At 37.6% G+C, this 23,028-nt stretch overlaps 1 protein-coding gene across 5 annotated transcripts in view; it reads left to right on the forward strand.

Moving 5' to 3' along the window:
* Positions 1–23,028, forward strand: part of TNPO3 (transportin 3) — an 81,117-nt gene that overhangs the window by 29,360 nt on the left and 28,729 nt on the right. For 4 of the 5 annotated variants that reach the window (XM_049715012.1, XM_012533924.3, XM_049715011.1 and 1 more), the window contains 8 exons: positions 526–682; positions 10,310–10,453; positions 12,942–13,117; positions 13,645–13,783; positions 15,211–15,357; positions 17,426–17,533; positions 19,236–19,327; positions 21,479–21,618. In XM_049715012.1, the coding sequence (XP_049570969.1) occupies positions 526–682; positions 10,310–10,453; positions 12,942–13,117; positions 13,645–13,783; positions 15,211–15,357; positions 17,426–17,533; positions 19,236–19,327; positions 21,479–21,618 (1,103 nt within the window). The remainder of the gene's footprint in view (positions 1–525; positions 683–10,309; positions 10,454–12,941; positions 13,118–13,644; positions 13,784–15,210; positions 15,358–17,425; positions 17,534–19,235; positions 19,328–21,478; positions 21,619–23,028) is intronic. The other variant, XM_049715010.1, reaches the window with a different exon arrangement.

Raw genomic sequence — 23,028 nt, forward strand, 5'->3', positions numbered from 1 at the left:
TTTTAAAATAAATAAGTGCGTATATATTAATATGCACACACATGTATTTTTTTCAATTGTATGTAAAAATATGTTCATATCCTTTTTTTTGCTTAATATGTTGTGGACATCTCACGTTATGACATAGGTACTTGTTATAATGGTTGTATATGTTCCATTGTATGATATCTGTAACCTTATTTATCCTGTCTAATTATGGAGGACCTTTATATTTTTCCAGTATTTTTGCTATTATAAAAAAATACTTGTGTATATACATGTGTATGTGAGATTTTTCTGACAGATAAATTTCTGGAAGTGGAATTGCTGGGTCAAAGATTATTATGCAAGTTGAAATTTTGATTTCTAGATATCTTTCCAAGAAAGTATATCTATTTTTCTCCCCTTTAACAGTAGTGAGAATTCTACTTTTGTTGTTGTGGTTGTTCTGATGGCTGTTGTTATCTTATGTGATTGTGTGGGGCTGTGATTGTGAGTGTGGTGCACATTCTGAATAACTTATATCTCTCCTCTTTTCTTTCCTAGATATAGCAATGATGTAACTTCTCTGCCTTTTCTGCTGGAGATCCTTACAGTGTTACCTGAAGAAGTACATAGTCGTTCCTTACGAATTGGAGCTAACCGGCGCACAGAAATTATAGAAGATTTGGCCTTCTATTCTAGTACAGTGGTATCTCTATTGGTGAGTATGTTTGAAATACTGAGTTGCTGCCTAGGGGCAAAAAGCCTTGGTGGTTATTTAGTAATTCAATTACACTATTGTAAAATAGCTTTCTTAGCAAAATTTGACAATGATAATACGGTGGCATTTATATAATACTTTACAGTTAAAAAGTACTTTCAGAAGCTGTACTTTTTGAGCTTCTAAGTAATGCTTTGAGGGTGGTGTTCTCTGCATTTTATGAATGAGAAACAGGCTTTAGAGTGACACTACTGCTAATTCAGAGTTTGAACTCAGGTCTTCTGATTACATGTCCCTTGCTCTTCTGCTTCTTCATGCCACTGACTGTAGGCTCTTGATCAAGGACTGTGCTAAGGGAAGTGTGTATAAATTTACTTAAGGAAAAGATCCTCTCTAAGGGATGAATTGAGATTTTTTGATAGGGTGGTGGTACAGGACTTTACTTGACCTTTGAGCCATATCACAATTATAGATTAGCTAATACTACACCATCCTTTAAAAAAGAGTTAATTTTTGATTAGGTGGAAATTTTAATGCCCTAGACCAGGGTGGGTAAATTTATGGTCCATGGGCTGGTCACCTATTTTTGTAAATAAAGTTTTATTAGAACACAGTCATGCCCATTCAGTTACATGTTGTCTGTGTCCATAGTTTTGGGCTAAAACGGCAGAATTGAGTACTTTTCACAGAGGCCATATGGTCTGCAAAGCCTAAAATATTTACTGTCTGGTCCTTTATAGAAAAATTTTGCTGATTTCTGAACTACTAGATGGTATTAAATTGATTATCTAGCTCACATCTCATTTTTAGGTCTTTATTGTCCAGCTCAATTTTCTCAACAGTGTGGTTTATAATAGATTATTTTTCAGGAATGTGTTTCAGTACTTCAGCATCATAGAACTTTTTATTTGAAAAAACAAAATTTTGTTTAAAATTGTGTTCAGTTTGGTGTTAGAAATTCATTGGAAACTTTTTTAAGTTAAATGTATTTTTCAATCAACCATTCATTTTAAAGAAATAGTGTAATAGAAAATGTAGATAAACAAATTACATTCAAACCACGTGGGATCACACTATTTATTAATCCTTTAGCACATATCCTCTGTGAACATATATACAGATTTTGAAAATCCAAATGAAAATATGCTCTACCTACCTACCCTTCTGCAGCCTGCTTTTCCAGTCATCCAGCTTCATCTTTCTATTTCAGTAAGTTTTTATATCATCTAATAAATACCTAAACCATATTCACATTTCCTGAGTTGGTCCTAAAATAGCGTTTACAGCATTTTTCCAAATCAGTATCCAGTCTAGAACCATACCTTGTATCAAATTATTATGACTTAATCACAGTCCCTCTTCTCCTTCTTTTTCAAAATGACACTGATTTGTTGAAGAGATTGGACTAGTTTTATAAAGCATCTTCTTACCTCCTGGATTTTCTGTTGCCTTGTCTTTGTTTCATTTAGTTTGTTTTTCTATTCTCTGTAATTCCTCTAATTGGAAGTTATATCTAAAGCAGCCCTACTCAGTAGGAATTCCTCAAGAGAATTAAGCCTTAAATGCCCTAAGGCACCCATTGTTTGTAATGAATTTTCTTCTGTATACCATCCATAGGATGACTGAGAAAATAGACACTCAGATCATTTTCTGCAGGACTTAATTCTTTCCCAGAACCCTGGTAAGAAAGACGGAAAGGCTTGATGGATTAATTTTAAAAGGTTAAACATTTTTGGCCACAAAACGTGTTAGATACTTCATGCTGCAGTTTATCACAAGTTATACTTTTTGGTTGACCTTCTGTTAGTGATGCTAGGATTGACTGGATTAGGATGATGGTAGTCTGATTCTTCCATTTATAAAGTTTGTTTCCCCCCTTGTAATATAATGCAGTTTGTACGAATGTTAAATTCTAGTTTATAATCCTTGCCTTAATAATTTCATTGTGGTTTGCAAAATAATGTTTTGCTAACTCTGTCTTTCCTTCTACATATACATTAGCATTCTTCTGAGTACCCACTAGAAAGGCAGGATGAATCTTAACTTTTAAATTTCCTGTTTTCAATATAAGGGTTTTGTTTTAAAGATGCCTTAAATGTTACTTTTTTCCCTGGCTTTCTCTTTATGCTGTATTATGGACCCATGGATTTTCATTGATTCAGGGTGTCCACTTAAGTTATTCTTCTGATGCTTTAAATGTTGTAACTTTGGCTATTGGAGCACTTCTTTACTTCCTAACAGAAAAAGATGACTAGTATTCATCTAGTTACTTTCATGCCCCAGATCTAGAATCCTTAGTTCCTTTTAGTATCAGTTTGGGTCCAGTCAGGAGAGAGAAACCACTTAGTAATTTGTTGGGGCTTTTTTTTTTTTTTTTTTTTTGCGGTACGCGGGCCTCTCACTGTTGTGGCCTCTCCCATTATGGAGCACAGGCTCCGGACGCGCAGGCTCAGCGGCCATGGCTCACGGGCCCAGCCGCTTCGCGGCATGTGGGATCTTCCCAGACCGGGGCACGAACCCGTGTCCCCTGCATCGGCAGGCGGACTCTCAACCACTGCACCACGAGGGACGCCCTGTTGGGGCTTTTTAATATAAAGAATGTTTAACTATAACAGGCATCTATAGTAATGAGGGCTTGTCTAGTAAGAGGTAAAGAGAACTCTAAAGAAGATAGAAATAAAACAGATACAAGGTGCAGTCATTAACGCCAAGGCTGAGATAGAGTTTCCAAGGAAGGAAGAGTTCACCCCACTCCCAGGACTGAGATTCAGACCCTGTTGGTGATGGTATAGCTATGGTAAAGAAGTCATTGTGGTGCTGCATGCCGCTGAAAATCTGTCCTCTCAAGCTTGCTGGAAATCTGCTTTCCAGGAAGCCCAAGAAAGTTGTTATGGAAGGTGTCTCACCAGAGGCATTCTGCCACAAAATCACCTGGGCGTGGGAGTGCCAGGGGAAGCTGCTGGCTACTGTGTGCTGTAGGCACTGGAGAATTTAAGTGCACCGAATCTGGTGTTGGAGAAGAAGTTGCACATTTCTTAGGAGCCAGAAGCACTTTGCTATAAAACTGTTGGGGGTGAGGGAGGGCGCTGCTGGAGAAACTGCTGGTCAGTGCACTGCAAGAGCTGGCACCAGAGGAGCTAGGAGTCTGGGGCTGAAGAAGCTGCACATTCTTTTTTTTTTTTTTTAATTTATTTATTATTAATTTATTTGCTTTTGGCTGCGTTGGGTCTTCATTGCTGCACGCAGGCTTTCTTTAGTTGCAGCGAATGAGGGCTATTCTTCGTTGTGGTGTGTGGGCCTCTCATTGCAGTGGCTTCTCTTGTTGTGGGGCACGGGCTCTAGGAGCACGGGCTTCAGTAGTTGTGGCACGCGGGCTCAGTAGTTGTGGTACACAGGCTTAGTTGCTCCACGGCACGTGGGATCTTCCCAGACCAGAGCTCAAACCCGTGTCCCCCTGCACTGGGAGGCGGACTCTCAACCACTGCGCCACCAGGGAAGCCCTCCATATGTACTCTTTTACATACATTTAAACTCCAGTACAGTGGTGTAACAAGCAAATAGGAAATATGCAGAGCTACTATGGCCCTTACATATATATTGATTAACAAGGCTATAATTGGTATCGATGGCTTTCTTCTTCCACAACTCATTTTATTTTTTCTCTGCTGCTATAGGCTGAATATTTGTGTGTCCAACCCCCCGCCCCAGGAAATTCATATGTTGAAAACAAGTCCCCAAGGTGATGGTATTGGAGATGTGACCTTTGGGAGGTGATTAGGTCATGACAGTGGAGCTGTCATGAATGGGATTAGTGCCCATATAAAAGAGGCCCCAGAGAACTCCCTCTCCTTTATGCCATGTGAAGACACAGTAAAAAGACAGTTGTTTGTGAACCAAGAAGCAGGTCCTCACCAGACACTGGTACCTTGATCTTGGTCTTCCAGTGTTCAGAACTGTGAGAAAGATTTCTGTTGTTTATAGGCCACCTATTCTGTGTTATTCTGTTAATAGCAGCCTGAATGGACTAAGACACCTGCCCTAGCCAGAAGCTCAGCTGCTTGGGGTTCTTTACTCTGTGAAGTGACCCAAGCCTTCATTCCCCAAGAGTCTGAGCATCATCCTGCCTTTGTGGATTGTTGCTTCTGTAGTTTTCCATTAACTTTTTGGGCATGGAAGTACTAAGAGGCTCCCTAGAAAATCCTCTGGGTTACAGACCTAGAGCTCCTTGCTTTGATTATATAGAAGCAACACAATTTTTCCTTGGTAATTGGGATCTGTCACTCCAGCCTGTAAAGTTCCTGTTGGTTCAGTGGCATAAGAAGCCCAAATTGTCCAGGTGGTAGTCTTATGTTCCAATTCACTGGAATTATTTTTGTGTTTCTTGATAGAAGTATTCCTTCTTTGGGACCAAGATCTCCAAACCAGTAGAGCTCAAAGTTGCTGTACTTCCTTTACTCTGATATGAGTTTCTTGATTAGCTATGATACCATGATGGTTGCATGTGGTATTCTGTGAGTCCATGAATGATAGTGCTGACAGAAACATTACAAGCAGAGAAGACAACTCTATATCCAGAATATGGGTCTAATCCTCTAGACAAATCTCTGCTTCCTCCATGATGGGAGTCCAGTATAATCAATGAACGTGGTCCCCATGGGGAATGGTGCCACTGGGGACTCAGTGTTGGTCTCTGCTGTTGATAGGTTTGACACTCATCAGTAGTGTTTACCAGTTAAACCTTGGTAGGTGGAAATCCATGTTAACTCCATGTTTAGCCTCTATCCCTGCTACTATGGCTCCTTTGTTTATGCGCCTATCGACCAAGCACTGGGTGGCTAGGGAAGAAGGCTGACATAGTTTGTCATTTGGTCCATCTATCATTGGGAGATTCCTTTATAGTGGATGCCCTTTGGTGGGTATTCACATAGGACAGATATGTCGTCACAGGCTGTGCCCATTTAAATATCATTCATAACGCATATATGTGGAACCTAGAAGAATGGTACAGATGAACCGGTTTGCAGGGCAGAAATAGAGACACGGATGTAGAGAACAAACGTATGGACACCAAGCAGGGAAAGTGGCGGGTGGTGGTGGTGGTGGTGGGATGAATTGGGAGATTGGGATTGACATGTATACAATAGTATGTATAAAATGGATAACTAATAAAAACCTGTATAAAAAAATAAATTCAAAAAATATATCATTCATATACGTCTTCCTCAGACTTCCTTGTCCCCGATCTTCCAATCCTGTTTCTACCAAATCCCTGATCGTCCATCCAAATGATTAACAAATGTCCATGAATAAGTGGAGATCCATATTTCTGGTCATCTCTCACTCCAGACGTGGTGGACAGCCATGTGTATTGCTTGAAGATATGCTCACTAGGAGGGTTTTCCTTCAGCACTGGCCTTCACTAAAGCCCCTGAGTGGGCCTGTAATGCTGCAGGTGTCTACCTTCAGGTGGTACCAGCATATTATGCAGAGCCATCTGTAATCCAGGCTTGAATTTTTTCTTCTTCAGTTATCTGGTTTGTAAGGAACACCCCAGGAGGCCACAGGCATGGATTGAAGGGGATGAATCAATGCAAGAAGAGATGGTGTCAAAGCAATCTGAGCCACCTACTCATGCAACGTTTTTGTAGCTTCCAAACCTTCCCGTACTCAGTCTCCTTATATCATTTCCATTTGATGACAGATTGCTGCTATGCATGCCCAACCTTATGGCTAGGTAGTTCAGACAATCCTTAGTTCATGATGGGAATCTCAGGTGTTGATGAGATTGGTGTCCTATGGATAGGCCTGCCAAGGCCCAGTAGCAAATCAGAAGCTGCTTCTCAAAAGGAAAATAGTTACCTGCAGAAGAGAGCATAGATTTGTTCCAAAATCCTAGGTATTTGCACTACGATATAACTATTGGTACTTCCCAGAGGCTCCATATACTCATTAAATCCAGAATCTCAAGGAAATACACTTGTATCAATGAGTTTGGCTCAATCTAATGTTATATTTCAGCCTTCCTTGGTCTAACACCTTTAGAATACACTCCTGCATGTTTCCCAGCTTTCTTCAGACACATACAAGCAAAGTTTTACAGTTCTCCTGGTGTATAAGTTATTTCCTCCTGCATGTACCTGTTCCCCTAGAACCTTGTGAGATTTGACCCTAGTTATGATTGGTACAAGGGTTGGTTGTGGTAGGTATTGAAGAGATTGGGCATCCTCTTTCAAACCATCTGTCTCAGATGGGGTTATTACAGGGCTTTCAAGCTGAGGAAGGCTAGTCTCAGACACTGGAAGGCAGGCCACTTTTATTGGTAAGGTAGACTCAGAGTGACTTGGGGTTTCAGGATTATCAGTTTCATTAGGGTCCAACCAGATGTCTCCATTCCATGCATCAGGAGTCCATTCTTTACCAGTCAGTTTCAGAACTTTCACATGAGAAACTTGGTGAGACTTATAAATTCGACTGCTGTTTGTAATTCAGCAAGCCACACAATTAAATTTTGTATATGAGTTCCAGCAGTATCAGCCCTGCAGCTACAAAAAATAAGAGCTTTATCTGGAGCTGCTGTGGAAGCTGTCTGGTTCTCAGACTGTGACTTGAGTTGGGTTAACCGACCCGAGCTTGTCATTTTTTGTAAGCACTCAAATGAACTAAAAAAAATTCAGTGGCCACTGTAGTCCTTACAGTCATCATTACTGCCACGATGGGCAAGTGCGGTTAGCCACTTGGACTTGACTTAGCACTTTATCACAACTGGCAACAGGTGTTAGCTTGATTTATCATCATGAAATCTGAAAAATATATCCTTGTGGTACTTAATAAGGTCTATAATTCTGTCATGTAGCTTGTCATGTTATAGAACCTAGAGCATGAAATTAGTCCAGTTACCAAGAAAAATAGGTATTTGGCTGTAATAGATACCAAAAGCTTCTTAGAACGTTTTCATTCAGTTCCCCCACATTCTCTTTAATGGTTTTATTCTATCTTATTTTCTTGTTAGTATTATACTTTTGAGGTCTATTCGAATGGACTTATTCCTAAACATTGTATTGAACTTTATAATTTTTAAAAATATTATTCTTCTTGCTCTTAATCTGAGCCTGGCCTCTAATATTTTTCTCCATTTATTCTCCATATCGTTAATTCAAGATCTATTATTTTTTACCTCTGCTCTATTTTTACTGGTGAGCTCTTCTGGTATTATATCTTTTAGCTTTTGAGGTCTTAACTTTAGTAAGAGACAAGAGTCTTTAATAATACAGTTCTCAAAGAGAAACTGAAGGCATCTCTTAGTTCTGAAGCTTTGTGGTGAGTGTTTGATTTAATTAATAGAATTTCTTCTCTTCAGAGCAGCTAGTTTTAGATGTAGGGTTTTTCCAAAATTCTGTCTTAAATTTGAGTCAGTAGTTAGAATGTATAATCAAGTCCTTCCGTTTGTAAACATCACACCTTATTAAAATTGAAATGTCATTCAGGAAGCATAAAGGCCAAGGGATTGTGTCATGAGTTTATAGCAAGAGCTTCAAAGATTTAGGTGTGTGTGTTTGTTGGTGTGGATGTGGGTATGTGGTTGCCATTCACTTACTTGAATCTTTTCTTCATTCATTTCAGTTCAGTGTAATTCACACTAATTAATAAGTATGTAATTATTGCCTGATACTGCAAACATAGGGGGAACATGGCTACTTGGAAGTATAATTGTCAGCATTTAGATCATTATGGGATTACATACCACTACCACCCCCCCCCATGCATTCTAAATGCCATGGCAGTTATGATATTTCTAATCCATTGCCTGCAAAAGTTATTTTTAAACATTCTTTTTTTAAAAAAAATTTATTTATTTATGGCTGTGTTGGGTCTTCATTGCTGTGCACAGGCTTTCTCTAGTTGCAGCGAGCGGGGGCTACTCTTCGTTGAGGTGCGTAGATTTCTCATTGCGGTGGCTTCCCTTGTTGCAGAGCATGGGCTCTAGGCGCACGGGCTTCAGTAGTTGTGGCACACGGGCTCAGCAGTTGTGGCTCGCAGGCTCAGTAGTTGTGGCGGATGGGCTTAGTTGCTCTGCAACATGTGGGATCTTCCTGGACCAGGGATCAAACCCATGTCCCCTGCATTGGCAGGCAGATTCTCAACCACTGCACCACCAGGGAAGTCCCTATTTTTAAACATTCTTTATCCAGAAAAAGTTGCATTACACCTTACTTTGGAAAAAGTATACATCACAAAAACAGTTTACAAAGAGAAACAATGGTGAGTTTTAGTCTGACTTTTCATTTTATCTTTTATAAACTATCATATTTATAGTAATATCACTTTCTGTGGATGGTATATTTGCTAGAGTATTCCAGTGCTGAAGCTTGAAATACCAGCTTTTCATGAAGCAATATACAATAGTACAACTAGCTTATTTCTACTCTATAAAATCGAGTGTATAGATGTGTTATTTATTTTATTAATTTTTATTGAGGTATAATTGATTTACAATATTAGTTTCAAGTGTACAACATAGTGATTCAGAATTTTTATAGATTATACTCCATTTAAAGTTATTGTAAAATATAGACCATATTCCCTGTGCTGTATGCTATATGCTTATTGCATATTTATTTTATACATAGTAGTTTGTACCTCTTAATCCCCTACCCCTATCTTCCCCCTTCTCCTCTTCCCCTCTCCCCACTGGTAACCACTACTTTGTTCTCTGTATCTATGAGTCTGTTTGTTTTGTTATATTCATTTGTTTGTTTCATTTTTTAGATTCCACGTATAAGTGATAACATACAATATTTTTCTTTCCTATTTCACTAAGCATAATACCCTCTCCAGGTCCATCCATGGTTGTTTCACATGACAAATTTCATTCTTTTTCATGGCTGAGATGATGAGTATTACTTTAAAGACAATTCTGTTGATAAGATTACATTAATGCAGAAGTTGGATCTAAGAAATATACTGATAATTGTTTCTGAAACATATCTATCTTTGAACCAGTCTATAACCTCTCTGTACCACAGCTTCCCAGTTGAGAGAGTGGAGATAACAATAGTACATACCTATACAGTTTTAGTGGGGATTAAGTGAATTAAGAGTGATGAGACAGGGCTTCCCTGATGGCGCAGTGGTTAAGGATCCGCCTGCCAGTGCAGGGGGCACGGATTTGAGCCCTGGTCTGGGAAGATCCCATATGCCACGGAGCAACTAAGCCCATGTGCCACAACTGCTGAGCCTGTGCTCTAGAGCCGTGAGCCACAACTGCTGAGCCCGCGTGCCACAACTAGTGAAGCCCACGCACCTAGAGCCTGTGCTCTGCAACAAGAGAAGCCACTGCAATGAGAAGGCTGTGCACCACAACAAAGAGTAGATCCCGCTTGCCGCAACTAGAGAAAGCCAGCACACAGCAACGAAGACCCAATGCAGCCAAAAATAAATAAATAAAATCAGTTTATTTAAAAAAAAAAAAAAGAGTGATGAGACAGTGTCTGGCAATTAAAAAGCACTTTTTACTGTTAGCTGTTATTGTTATCCTTCTCATCATTACACCTATAAGGTGATTGTAATAATATTTAAATATAAAGATTGACATTATTTGTTGTAACTTTTTTTCTTTCTTCTTTTCAGATGACTTGTGTAGAAAAAGCAGGAACAGATGAGAAAATGCTTATGAAGGTCTTTCGCTGTTTGGGAAGTTGGTTTAACTTAGGAGTTTTGGACAGTAACTTCATGGCTAACAATAAGTTACTAGCACTCCTTTTTGAGGTTTTGGTAAGTAATGGCTTTGTTTATGACATGGTTTTTGTTTGTTTCTGGCACATAGTCACTTAGGGTAACTGCCCTTCTGGGATATAAGAGTGTTTTCAGAGTTTTGTGGAGTGAGTGGAAAGTGTATGGTAAGAAAGCAACACTGTCCCTTCTTTGTTGCCAAGTACCAAATTAAGATATTAGTTTTAGTGCTCAGAATAAAATGTAGTTAGGTTTAAGAGGAAAGCAGTCTTATATGTAGATTATGTATAGAACAATGATTTACATATTAAAATTCAAGTAACAAAAAAACCATTGGTCTCTTTTTCTTATTTTAAAAGTATTAAGTTGTGTGTTTCTAATAATGGCCATTGGGTGTTTGAGACAATTACAAATCAGAATATTATCTTTGTAATTGAGGTAGTTTACTTAAACATCAGGGTATGTATAGGATGAATTTTGGGTTTTTGAGATCTGAAGTAATGTATTTCTATATACTTGTGCATTTGTTCCTTAAACTTTAAAAGTAACATTGCCTAGTAATACATTCCTCTGTCTTGGTAGACAAAGAGTAAATGAGTGCTTAGAATAAGACTAGTTTTTAGAACAAGAAACAGCAATACCTCAAGCACAAATGTTAAACAGGTCTTTGGAGATGGGTGTGACTTTGTGTCTTTCTCCCTGATGGTTTTCCTTCCATGAACACATATTAGTATGGAAACTCTGTGTTTCCATACTGGTTGTGTGCTGGTGCACTATAATTTAGAAGATTTAGCATGATACTAGATTGATATCACTGTGAATTAAAGAAAGAAAAGGAAAACGCATTCTTCAAGGAGACATTTTTGGTATTGTAATGTTGTTCGTGTATTTCTGCTGTCATTCTTGGATCAGAAGCTAAAATTCAGGAAACTTAGGATGCTAATAATTGTTTTGCTTATCGTTGTCTTTGTCTCCATGTCTATTGATGCCATACCTCAATAATGGTAATTTTGATTCTCATCTCACCAAGTTGTGTGAAGAGTAGTCAGTATTAAAAAATTCAGCTCCCACTTTTGTTTAAAAAGTGTGTAAATAAGTTTACGTATGAATGGAGGACAGTGTAGAACACACTTCAAACTTAAAACAGTGGTGACTCTTGGGAACTGAGATTGGGGTAAGGAACAAGCTAAGTAGTGTGCTAGGGTTATATTGTCTTCTCTACTGATCCAGTGTTAGGTCCTCTGTTACTTAAGAGTGTTTCTAGAGTCAGGGTCAAATGTATTCTCGTTCTTACATTTTTTTCAGTGGTTCGAAGTCATGCCACATAAAACTAAATATTTTAGTTTGCTTTATGCTTGGACCATGACCTTATTATATAACTTTTCCCCTATAGTTCTTTTTTAAAAAATATTTTTAAAATAATACTTGGTGTATACAAAAGAATAAATCTGAACATTTAACTTTTGAAACATAGTTAATACAGTGAATATTTTTTAATTCACTGCCACTCAATCTAAGAATAACCTAATGAATAATTTGTGTCTTTGTGCTTTCCCAGCCCTGCTTTTATAGCTCCCCCTGCCCCCCCCCCCCCGGCTCCCCTCCCACCCCCGCAGAGTTTCTAAATGTACTTGTTTTTTTTATTATTCACAGAAGACCAATATGCCTTTGCTAAATTTATCCAACCTCTCAACTGTACTGTCCTGAATAGAAACCCTGGAGGCCTCCCTCCTTGAACCTTCTAATATTCTCTAATTTGTATCAGTTGCTCTTTTGATCTGCTCCCCAGCTGTCATCCTGGGACTTCTCTTTACTCTGCTTCTGGATTGGTTTAACCATTTTTTTTGACCTACCTCAAATACCTTCCTCAGAAGGATATGTGAGAAATAAATATTGAGTTTTTGCATGCATTCCTGAGAAATGTTTTTATTTCATTCTTAATCAATGATTTAGCTAGATATAGAGTTCTAGGTTCACTATTCTTTTTCTTCAAAATTTCTAAGACCTTGCTTTCTCATATACTGGCAGGCATCATTGCTAATGAGAAGGTGGATAAACTGATTTTTGCTCCTTTCTAAGTTACCTTCTCCTCTCCTCCCCAGAAGCTTTAAAAATCTCTGTTTAACCTTAGTATTCTGAAATAGCACAATGATGTGTTGATACTTGTTGGACCCTTTCATTTTAGATAGTACCTGAATATCAGAAAAAAAGATGGAGAAAATTTCCATAGACTAAAATAGGGCAGGGAACACACGGAATTCCATTTGGAGGGACTGGTATGGAAGAAAATATGAATTTTAGAAGTCATATGACCATGATTGAGGTACAAAAAGGCTGATTTGCTTGGCATATAAGGAAATAATAGTCAGAAATAGGAAGATTGATGGATGTTGTCTCATTGAAGGCCATGACTATTAGGCTGTATGTATTTAAAGTACATGTTCAGAAACAGGCTATAATTGGTTTCCTGTTACTTGGATTACAGCTTAATGATCAAACTTCTTACTTCCCTACTCCTGCTACCTCCTAGCAACAGGATAAGACCTCATCCAACCTACATGAAGCTGCTTCAGACTGCGTATGCTCAGCTCTGTACGCCATTGAGAATGTGGAAACCAACTTGCCATTAGCCATGCAACTTTTTCAAGGAGTCCTGACATTGGAGACTGCCTATCATATGGCTGTGGCACGTGAAGATTTAGACAAGTGAGTAATTATTAAAGGCAGTAGACCTGGATTCATATACAGTCTGGTGTTCTTTTAAGTCACCTTTTATTATTTATCTATCCTTTGTGATTCTTCGTGACTCTGTGTAAATATATACATTGCATCCTCAAGATGCTCTGCTATTCTCATCTGAACCAAGAGTGGCAAATCAAATGCAGAGGGAGAGGTTGTGATCATGGAGAGTAGTAAGTTTTTGCACTTTAAAGGGTAAGGCTCTAAGAATTAGGGATGAGAAGTATCAAGTGTGATTTGATGGGAATTTTATTCAGATGTTTTAATAATTGAGAATTTTAACTGACTTATGAGTCACTTCCTTGTATGTATAAAAGTATGTGATTTAAGGAAAGATGTTTGTTATGGAAATTGTGATACAACATAGCAAATAATCACTACATGTCCCTTAGGCTGAGGATTGCTTTTATTTATTTGATTAACTGTGTCTGTGAGTATGAACGCATAATATCCAGATTTCTGACTTGATGTTCTCATTCCTCTTTCATTTACAGAGTTCTGAATTACTGCCGTATTTTCACTGAACTGTGTGAAACTTTCCTTGAAAAAATTGTTTGTACTCCAGGCCAAGGCCTTGGGGACCTACGAACTCTAGAACTGCTTCTTATCTGTGCAGGACACCCTCAATATGAGGTAGTGTTTATTCTATGCTAATGCCATTATTTTCCAAGTTGTATGTCACATATTATCTGCATTCCATTTTCTCCTGTCGAGCTTTTTATTTGTGGGAAATTATAGTTTTTTGTTTTTGTTTTTGTTTTTTTGCGGTACACGGGCCTCTCACTGCCGCGGCCTCTCCCGTTGCAGAGCACAGGCTCCGGACGTGCAGGCTCAGCGGCCATGGCTCACGGGCCCAGCCACTCCGCAGCATGTGGGATCTTCCCGGACCGGGGCACGAACCCATGTCCCCTGCATTGGCAGGCGGACTCGCAACCACCGCGCCACCAGGGAAGCCCGAAATTATAGTTTTATTTTTAATTAATGTGATGGGGAGTTTCCTCTGTTTTGAATTTTTTAAAAAATATGTATTTGGGCTTCAGCTTTGATTCCTTTCTATTTTCCTACTTGGTTAGCTGGGCTGACCTGTTAGAAAAAAAGCCTATTACTTTTCCACTGAGGCTCCCTCTCTAGCGTCAGTTACTCTTTAGAGCTTTATAGCTAAAGAAAACATACCAAATCTTAACTGTACCTCCACAAGTTTTAACATACAAAAGTTTTCTCCAAATTATGGATGAAAATGAGAATGGCGTTGAAAGGATTTAAAGAGTCTTCTTCATCCCAAAATTTCTAAGACATGCTGCCTCTTTTAAGTTTGCTAGATTAAAAAAAAAAAAAACTCCTCTTATTCAAGAAGCTTTATCTCCTCTTAATAGTATAAGAAGTGAGAAAGAACTCCCAAGCTGGGTTAGCTCTAGTTAAATGGCTCCATTTTGGATCATTAATGGGAAAGGATGGTAGGGCCCCTCTTAGGGAGGGACTCAGTAGTCCTGTGAGTCTCAGTCCTTTTTCTTTGATCATATAAAAGATAATGCGTATTTGTTTGACATAATCTCATGAGGATATCTAGATTTTGTTGAAACTTAAAACATTTTTGGGCAGAAGTATTGTACTACCTAATAATTATCATTCCTCTGAACAGTGCCATATGTAAGATGAGCTGTGGTTTGTACAGGTTATTTGTAGGTGGTTTATCTGGTGAGAAGTGTTTTAATCTCAAAAAAAAAATGAAATAATTTCAGAATTTAGGAAAAAATACTTTTAAAGAGACTTCCATTTCTGTATCTGTTTCTCTAAATTCAGAATCCAATATACTGTTGGAGAAGTTATCCCAGGGCTGGACAGAGAATGTAAAGCCAGTCATCCTAAATGGAGTTTTGGGCCTAACATGGAAAGATAATTTGGGAGGATAATAATAAATCTGCTAGAAAAAAGATGGCTTCTTAACTGGTTCCACTCATATTGTTTTAAAGTGTTTCTTTCCTATTGGCCCTAGTAATAATAAAACTGCCTTCTTTTCTTATTCAAATAAACCATCTTTTCTCTTTCTTTTAATTTGATAGGTAGTAGAAATTTCCTTTAACTTTTGGTACCGACTAGGGGAGCATTTATACAAAACTAATGATGAAGTTATTCATGGCATCTTCAAAGCTTACATTCAAAGGCTGCTTCATGCCTTGGCTCGCCACTGCCAGCTGGAACCAGACCATGTAAGTTTTCTTCTCTACTTAATCAAGTCTTGATTTCCTCTTGTTTTCAATGCTAGCTTGAAAAGGAACTGAAAAGATAGAGAATAAAGCTAATGGAATCTGTGGGTTTTCTGTCACTCTAGCTTACACTGAAGAAGTCAGTACCAGTATAATGAAGAGTGCTAGGTCTATGTAAAAAGAACTCAATCCTGCTGAGCCAGTAATTCTTCTGGGAATTCACCTTAAATAATTCTGCAGAAGAAAAAAATTGCTATTTTATGTACAAAGCATTATCTATAAAAGTAAAAAAATGGTAAACCCACGTACAAGAGTATTAGAAGAAGAAATTCCCTGGTGGTGCAGTGGTTAGGACTTGGTGTTTTCACTGCTGGCGGCCCAGGTTCAGTCCCTGATCGGGAAACTAAGATCCCGCAAGCTGTGTGGCATGGTCCCCCTCCCCCCCCAAAAAAGAATATTAAAGAGTTACGTATATTATTATGTAGCATTCTGATGGATCATAATGCAGCAGTTAAAAATAATAACTTGAGATAGCAATAGTTGGTACGCTAAATGAAAAAATGTCAGATTTTATAATATGTATTTTTAATAGCATAAAATATGTGGTTGGATTAAAACTAACACAAAGGTGAAATATTTGTGTGAGGATGTGGAAAATAACTTATGATTCCCCCCCCGACACATATGTGCACATTTTTCTTTATATTACTTATACGAATTTTATAAGTTAAAATAAAATATAATCTATTTGCTTAGAATAATATACACTAGAAATATTATAAAACAGTCCATTGGAAAACTCTTCAATCTCATTCTTTGCTTAGTCACTTCAAATTTTGTAGCATTTATTTCATTCTTTTGGTTGGTTGGTTTAATATCCCTGTCCTTCAACCTATAACTTGGAGTGGGTTTTTTTTCCTATTGCTTACTATTAAATCTGACATGAAAACTGTCTATTCATTTTAATGTTAATGTTGTTATTTGAGTTATGGTATTTTGTATTTCCACAGAACCTTAGTGATGATTTAGTTTAGTGGTTTTCACTACTTGTTTTTTAAAACTGAGGAATCTTATCTTCAACTACATATTGCTTGGAAGCCTGATAAGTAAATAAAAGCCGGGCTGCTCTGGTTTAAATGGCTCTGCTTGCTTGATCCGTTTCTTCCCTTTGCTAGTTCTGTGACACCATTTCCCTGGCAGGTAATTCCTTACACTTGTAGGTGTATAGTGCTTTGTAATTCATTATCTCATCTGAGACAGCCATTGTTTCCTCCTCATTCCTTGACTTTAATTTTTTCATCTTAAAGCAAGGAGGTTGAACTAAATCAGCAATTGTCAGTAATACTAAGGGCTTTTTCCAGATACCCATGGTCCAAGATTCTTATAGGTGCCCATAACCATCTCACAATTGGTAAGCCTTAGTTTACTCACAGGAGGGTGTTGGAATAAGAAAACCTTAAGCATGAAATGTAAATGATCTCTGTATTTTTTAATGAAAAATTTCAAATATACAGCAAAGGGAAAATGATTTTATAGTGAATATCTGTATACCTACTAGCTGAATTCTACCATTAATATTTTATTATACATGTCTTATTATGTATCTGTCCACCTATATAAAATTCTTTTTGAAGTCTAATATTCTATTCTGTGTCTAGTTCTTGTGATAATGGTTGATTTTGGTAGATCTTGAACCGTAAAGCTTCAGAGGCTTATTCAGTAATAAAAAGCTAGGCCTTATCTAGATAGGCTAATAAACTCTTAAGTTACCACCTCTTCTAGGTCACTTCCCACCCCCACCACTCCAGATCTTTCCAACAGCAGGCAAGATGTAGCTGGGACACACAAAAAAAGAGAAGCGTTTCTAATAGTCAAGGCAGAAGATAGGTTGTATTGACTTGACACACCTAAAAGTTTGGGATACCCTCTATAGTAAAATGTCTTTGTGATTTAGGTGATTCATCTTTTTGTTCATTGGGACTGGACTGCTTAATGGCTTTTTTACTCTTGATTTTATAAAGTAAATGAAAGCCTTAGTTTAAAACAAATGTTATCTGATTTGAAATTTCAGGAGGGGGTTCCTGAGGAGACTGATGACTTTGGGGAGTTTCGGATGAGGGTGTCAGACCTGGTGAAGGACTTGATTTTCTTGATTGGGTCTATGGAGTGTTTTGCTCAGGTAAGCCCATTTGGAGATTCTTAGCAGTTTTACCAATCACTTTAATTGTGTTAACTTCTATGTCTTCTCTAAGTGTTCCATCTTTTTCTTCAATCTTGATGGCTAAATGGGACAGTAGATATGCAGGTGCCTAGCACACTGCCTGGCATATAGTAGCTATGTTTGTTTAGTATCTTACAAGCCAATTGCAGTGAACAGTTCAGTTATGGTTTACACTATAATCTTGCTAGTGAGAGTTGTTCCACTTGTTCAGTTGAAATGGAAGATCATGGATAAACCTTAAAGCCCCCAAGATACTTATAGGGAATTTGGACCTAGCCAGGAAAATAGACAAGTTTTTCTGCTTTAATAATTATGTATCAACTCCTGGCAACTCTTAGTTATTTGGCATTTCCTTTGTTCACATTTATGGTTAGATTCCTTTGCAGTTTCATCCCAGAGGTGACTATACTAGAGTAGAAGAATCATAGTCCTGTGGTTTTCCTGACAATCAGCGAGTAACATTTTACATCATAAGGTTGCAGTCACCACCATTCCACATCACTTAACATTAGCATAATGTCAGGTGGTTTTCATATTGCTGGATCATGCTCTGAATCCAGAAATACTAGTTTTAATGCTTTGTCAGCAATACTGAACTAACCTAATTTGGGGGGATGGGTAATCCAGGCATTTTGTGTATTTGGGGGCATCATCTGATCTAGAAAGTGTTCATAAAATTATAACTATATTTCTTTATATTAAACAAAGTATGTTTCTTTATCTAACTAGAAAGGGTTGGGGATTCTTAGCAGATTTAGTGAGATCCCCAGATCATAGGCAGATGACCTGTGCTCAGATTTCAACTCTTCTCTCACTGGCTCTGCGGCTTTGAACAAGTTACTTGTTCTTCTCCAGACCTCAATTTACAAATTTACATAAATTATTAGTCTTGTCCAAGATGTGTACTGTGGGACACCAGTCTCATGAGATGTTCTTTGCCAGAAAAAACAGTTCTGTCAATTAAAACTGGAAAATGACTTAAATAGTATATTTAAAGGCTCTGTGAAGTCATACAAGAGAATTGTTTAATTTTATCTTAACTAGCAGTGTGTTATATGACTACAGAAATCTTATTTAGACTAACACCCAGTCACATCCCACTGATGGATATACCCTGGGAAGTTTCTGGACATCTCTGAGTATTCTGTTTGGTCTCTCCCCATCTCCCCTTGCTTGGACATGGTATTGTGATGGGTGCTTCAGAACAGCTACTTTTTAGGAATTTAATCTATGCTACTAGTGTTGATGCAGACAAGTAGTTAAAATAATAGAAATGTAAAGCCAATGCATATGCCGAGGTTTTACATTATATCTCATTTTTAAGTGTGTTTATGTATTTATGAGTTATTATCAGGACCAGGAAAAGACACTCGTGTAATATGTTTTGTTTTCTCCATAATACTCATTTTGTGGGAGTAGATGATAATCTTGATATACTCTTGGGGCCCTAAATGGGTTTGTTTCAAATATTAAACTAGTATTACTTAGAGTTAGTGAAGATTTGAAAAATGAAGATACTATTTTTCCCTGGCTCTGAGAGATAAATTTAGAAGCAAGGGGCTAGATTTATTTTAACTAACAGAGTTTTTTGTTTTGTTTGTTTTGGAATTCTATTCTGTTTTCCTTTTAATGGATCCATAATCCACCTCTTCTTCTCTAGTTATATTCTACTCTGAAAGAAGGCAACCCACCCTGGGAGGTGACAGAAGCGGTTCTCTTTATCATGGCTGCTATAGCAAAGAGTGTTGATCCGTGAGTGTCTAATAAGTCTTTTGCTGGGAACTCTTAATATCAGAGGAAGGAAAATTACAACATTTTTCTCGTATGGGATATGTTTGGAAATTCTTAGAACTTCTTACTTCTATAATGCTGTCTAGTCTTCTGACTTCTAGAGTCTAGTCCAGAGTAGCATGCATTGTTGATATCCACGTTTTAAACACATTTCCTAGAGTTAAAATTATTTTGTTCTTGATGCTAGGAAAAGAATGCTGATTTATCTTCCCAACCTAGGCTCCCTTGTGCAAGTTGGTATAATCAAAACTTTGTTAGACTGTTAAATTGTTGGCACTTCCTTAAAAGCATTTGAATAGGCACTAATTTGGCTCTCACCTGCTTTTGTGACCTTGGGTGAGTTATCCTTACAAATATTTAATTATATTGTTCTCCTTTTTTCCTGTCTTGGAGAGTCATTTGTAAGTTTCAGAGAGGCCAGGCATAGGTACCATTTCACCTAAAAGAATAGCAAACTCTAAAGGGCAATTATTATTTTTGTTTTCGTCATTGGAAAATTTTAAATTATTAGATTTTGATTTCTAATTGCTTAGCATAGAAATTCTACTTATTATTTCAACATGAATCCTTAAAAACAGAATTTACTTTGTTATGTGAGTTTATAAATCAATGCTAGTATCTGTCAAGTTTTCCTGTATTGTAATCAGATGTCTGCAGTTGAGCTCTCTGTCCATGGCCTTGGTTGGAGAGATGGTTAAGGCATGTATTCATAAAATGTACAGTCTTCTTTCTTAGCTGTCTTACAGGGTCTAGTCAATGAAATCTTATGTTGTTTCTAATCCAGTAAACATTTAAGGAGATAGAGTAGGTTTGTTTTTCTCTATTAAGGAGTTCTGGTCCTGAATCACATATCATACTATTTGCTTTGAAACCCATTTGGTATCTTTTGGAAACTTCAGTAACAGTCTGAAGATTATTACACTAATAATCTAACTGATTTGTGTTGGTATGAGAAAGGATGGGAAGAGAGTCTCAATAATTAGCTTAGTGCCCGTAGGAAGCATAAAGCATAAATGAGAGAAGATTTTATTTTGTTTTTTGTTTATCCACATTTCAAGCCAACTGCATGATTACAATTTTTTTTTAGTGTATGAAGGACTTAATAGACTTAGTGTATCAGCAAGGAGTGCTCTTGCACTAATCCAGGATTTATTTGCATTTTAAACATCTTTCATTTCTGGATTACGTTCTACCACTTTGGGAGCATCCTCCACTCTGCTTAAAGAACTTCAGCCAGGGCTTGCCTGGTGGCGCAGTGGTTGAGAGTCCGCCTGCCGATGCAGGGGACATGGGTTCGTGCCCCGGTCCGGGAAGATCCCACATGCCGCGGAGCGGCTAGGCCCGTGAGCCATGGCCGCTGAGCCTGCGCATCCGGAGCTTGTGCTCCGCAACGGGAGAGGCCACAGCAGTGAGAGGCCCGCGTACCGCAAATAAAAGAGTGAAAAGAAGAGAAGGAAAGGGAAAAAGTTAATTCATGGAGCTGTGGAAAGTATTTGGATAAGTTTAATTTTCCCTCATGTTCTAAGTCAGGGCACCTTTATTCCTACAGCTTGTGTTCTTGTTTCTTTAATTAGTGAGCTGGCCCACCCATGCTTACCTGTTCTTAAAGTATCCATTATCCAGCTATAAGAAATCTTTTGGAGAATAACAACTAATAGCGAGTGGTCTAGAATTATTTCTTCATTCATTTAGCCATTCAGCAGTATTTATTGAGTGCCCACTGTGTGCCAGGCACTGTTCTAGGTGCTGCAGATATAGGAATAAATAAAATGGATTCATTAAAAGAAGACATTGATCCACAGTAATTGCCTGCCTCTCCAATTTGAAGAGCCTTATTTGATAGCAGGATGTGTCTTTAGACACTTCACTGACATTGAGAAGATTAAGGAGCAGTAGTATGCTTCTCAACTGAAACAATATCTTCCATTTCTGTCTTTTCCTCCTTTTTGAGGGTTAAAAAACTTTCATACCAGATGTTAAGCACTTTTATCCAAATGGTTATTTATTTAGAAAGAAACCCTTTAGCAATGATTTGTGTCATTGCAGCCTGTTTTTTAGCCAGAACCTAACCTCTGAAATTGGTAACTCTGAGTACTTGCCTTCTAAACTCAGGGAGAACAATCCAACACTTGTGGAGGTCCTAGAAGGAGTTGTCCGTCTCCCAGAGACCGTACATACAGCTGTGCGATACACCAGCATTGAATTGGTTGGAGAGATGAGCGAAGTGGTTGATCGAAATCCTCAGTTCCTTGGTATGTGTGAACATTCCTCTGCAGCTGCTGCTTCTGATTTTTCTGCTTTCTTTCTTTCTCTCTCTTACTTTTGCTTTTGTTTTCCTACTTTCTCTTTTATTGGTAGGTTGAATGTTTCTAGACACTGAGACTAAATATATGAGTTATTGCTTAGTTGATACAACATTTTATAATCTGATCAGACTTTGGAGAAAGGACCTTTGAAAGATTAGATCTCTAGATAGGGAAACAGTTTGCTACTAGTACTGTGCTTCAGCATAACTATTTCTGTCTTTGTTAGGCTTTGGCATAGGCTTGAGCTAATCAGACTGTCCTGTAGTTCTAAACTAGTAGCTGCTAATAGGCTAAAGCAAAGACAGTTGGGGGGGGGGGTGTTATTTCAGTGTTAAATACATGCTCCATTTAAAAACTAAGAATTATTATTGAAACTAAATAAGTACAAACTACAATGAAGAGTGTTGAGTTATATAACTTCTGGCTGCCTTTACTGACTTGAAAAAATAACTAAAGATCATATAAAATAACTTTAGAATTGAAAGTAAATTTAGAAATAATTTCTTCTAATCCCCTCATTTTCCAGATGAGGAAACTGAAATACAGAGAGACTAAATAATTTATCTAGGTTAATATATATTAAGCCCACCTGATGTTCAAGACTGATATATTCTGAGAATTTTAAGAATTCTCAAATTCGTGAATATCATTAAGTTTGTGCTGTACTTATGTTTATTACCACCTTTCGACTTGATTTTATTTTACACATGATCTTTTTTTATTGACTGAAACTCTTACTTAAAAAGAGATGTGTGTTCCTATTTTCTTGTTTCTGTATATAGAGCATATAAGATAGATAGGCTTATTACATCATAGCTGAGCCACTTCCAAGTTCAACATATGATTTAAAAATTTTTTCAAAATACCTATTTTCTAATTCTTAAATCTCTTCACTTCCATTATCTGTCTCAAAATTTGGCTTTCTTTTCTGAACACTTTCCACAAAGAAACTAAGTGGGTTTATCTGTTTGTTAAGGCTTATATTCAGTACCACCTGTAGTATCTTATTCAAATTTGTGCCTCAATTAGAAGACAAATTGCTGAGTGTTCATACTTACTCTAGAATAGTCAAAAACACAAATATTTAATTTGAGAATCATTGAAGCCTATAGTATTAGAGTTGCGAGGGCTAGGTTTTAGATTCTAGTTCTGATTCCCATGCTAAACAGGCCTTTTTGTGTGTGTGTGTGGAAGGGAGCAGGTTCATGCTGGGTTGGTGCATTGTTTTTGTCATTAGACTAGAAATGGAGATAACTTTTAAATGGGCTTTCAGAGATTACTTCTTTTATAAGGTTTGGTATGCGGTTACTCTGTAGTACACATAAAGTGCTCTTTAACCATGTATGATTTTTCTTA

This window comes from Orcinus orca, chromosome 9, assembly GCF_937001465.1.
Source record: "Orcinus orca chromosome 9, mOrcOrc1.1, whole genome shotgun sequence".
NCBI lineage: Eukaryota > Metazoa > Chordata > Mammalia > Artiodactyla > Delphinidae > Orcinus > Orcinus orca.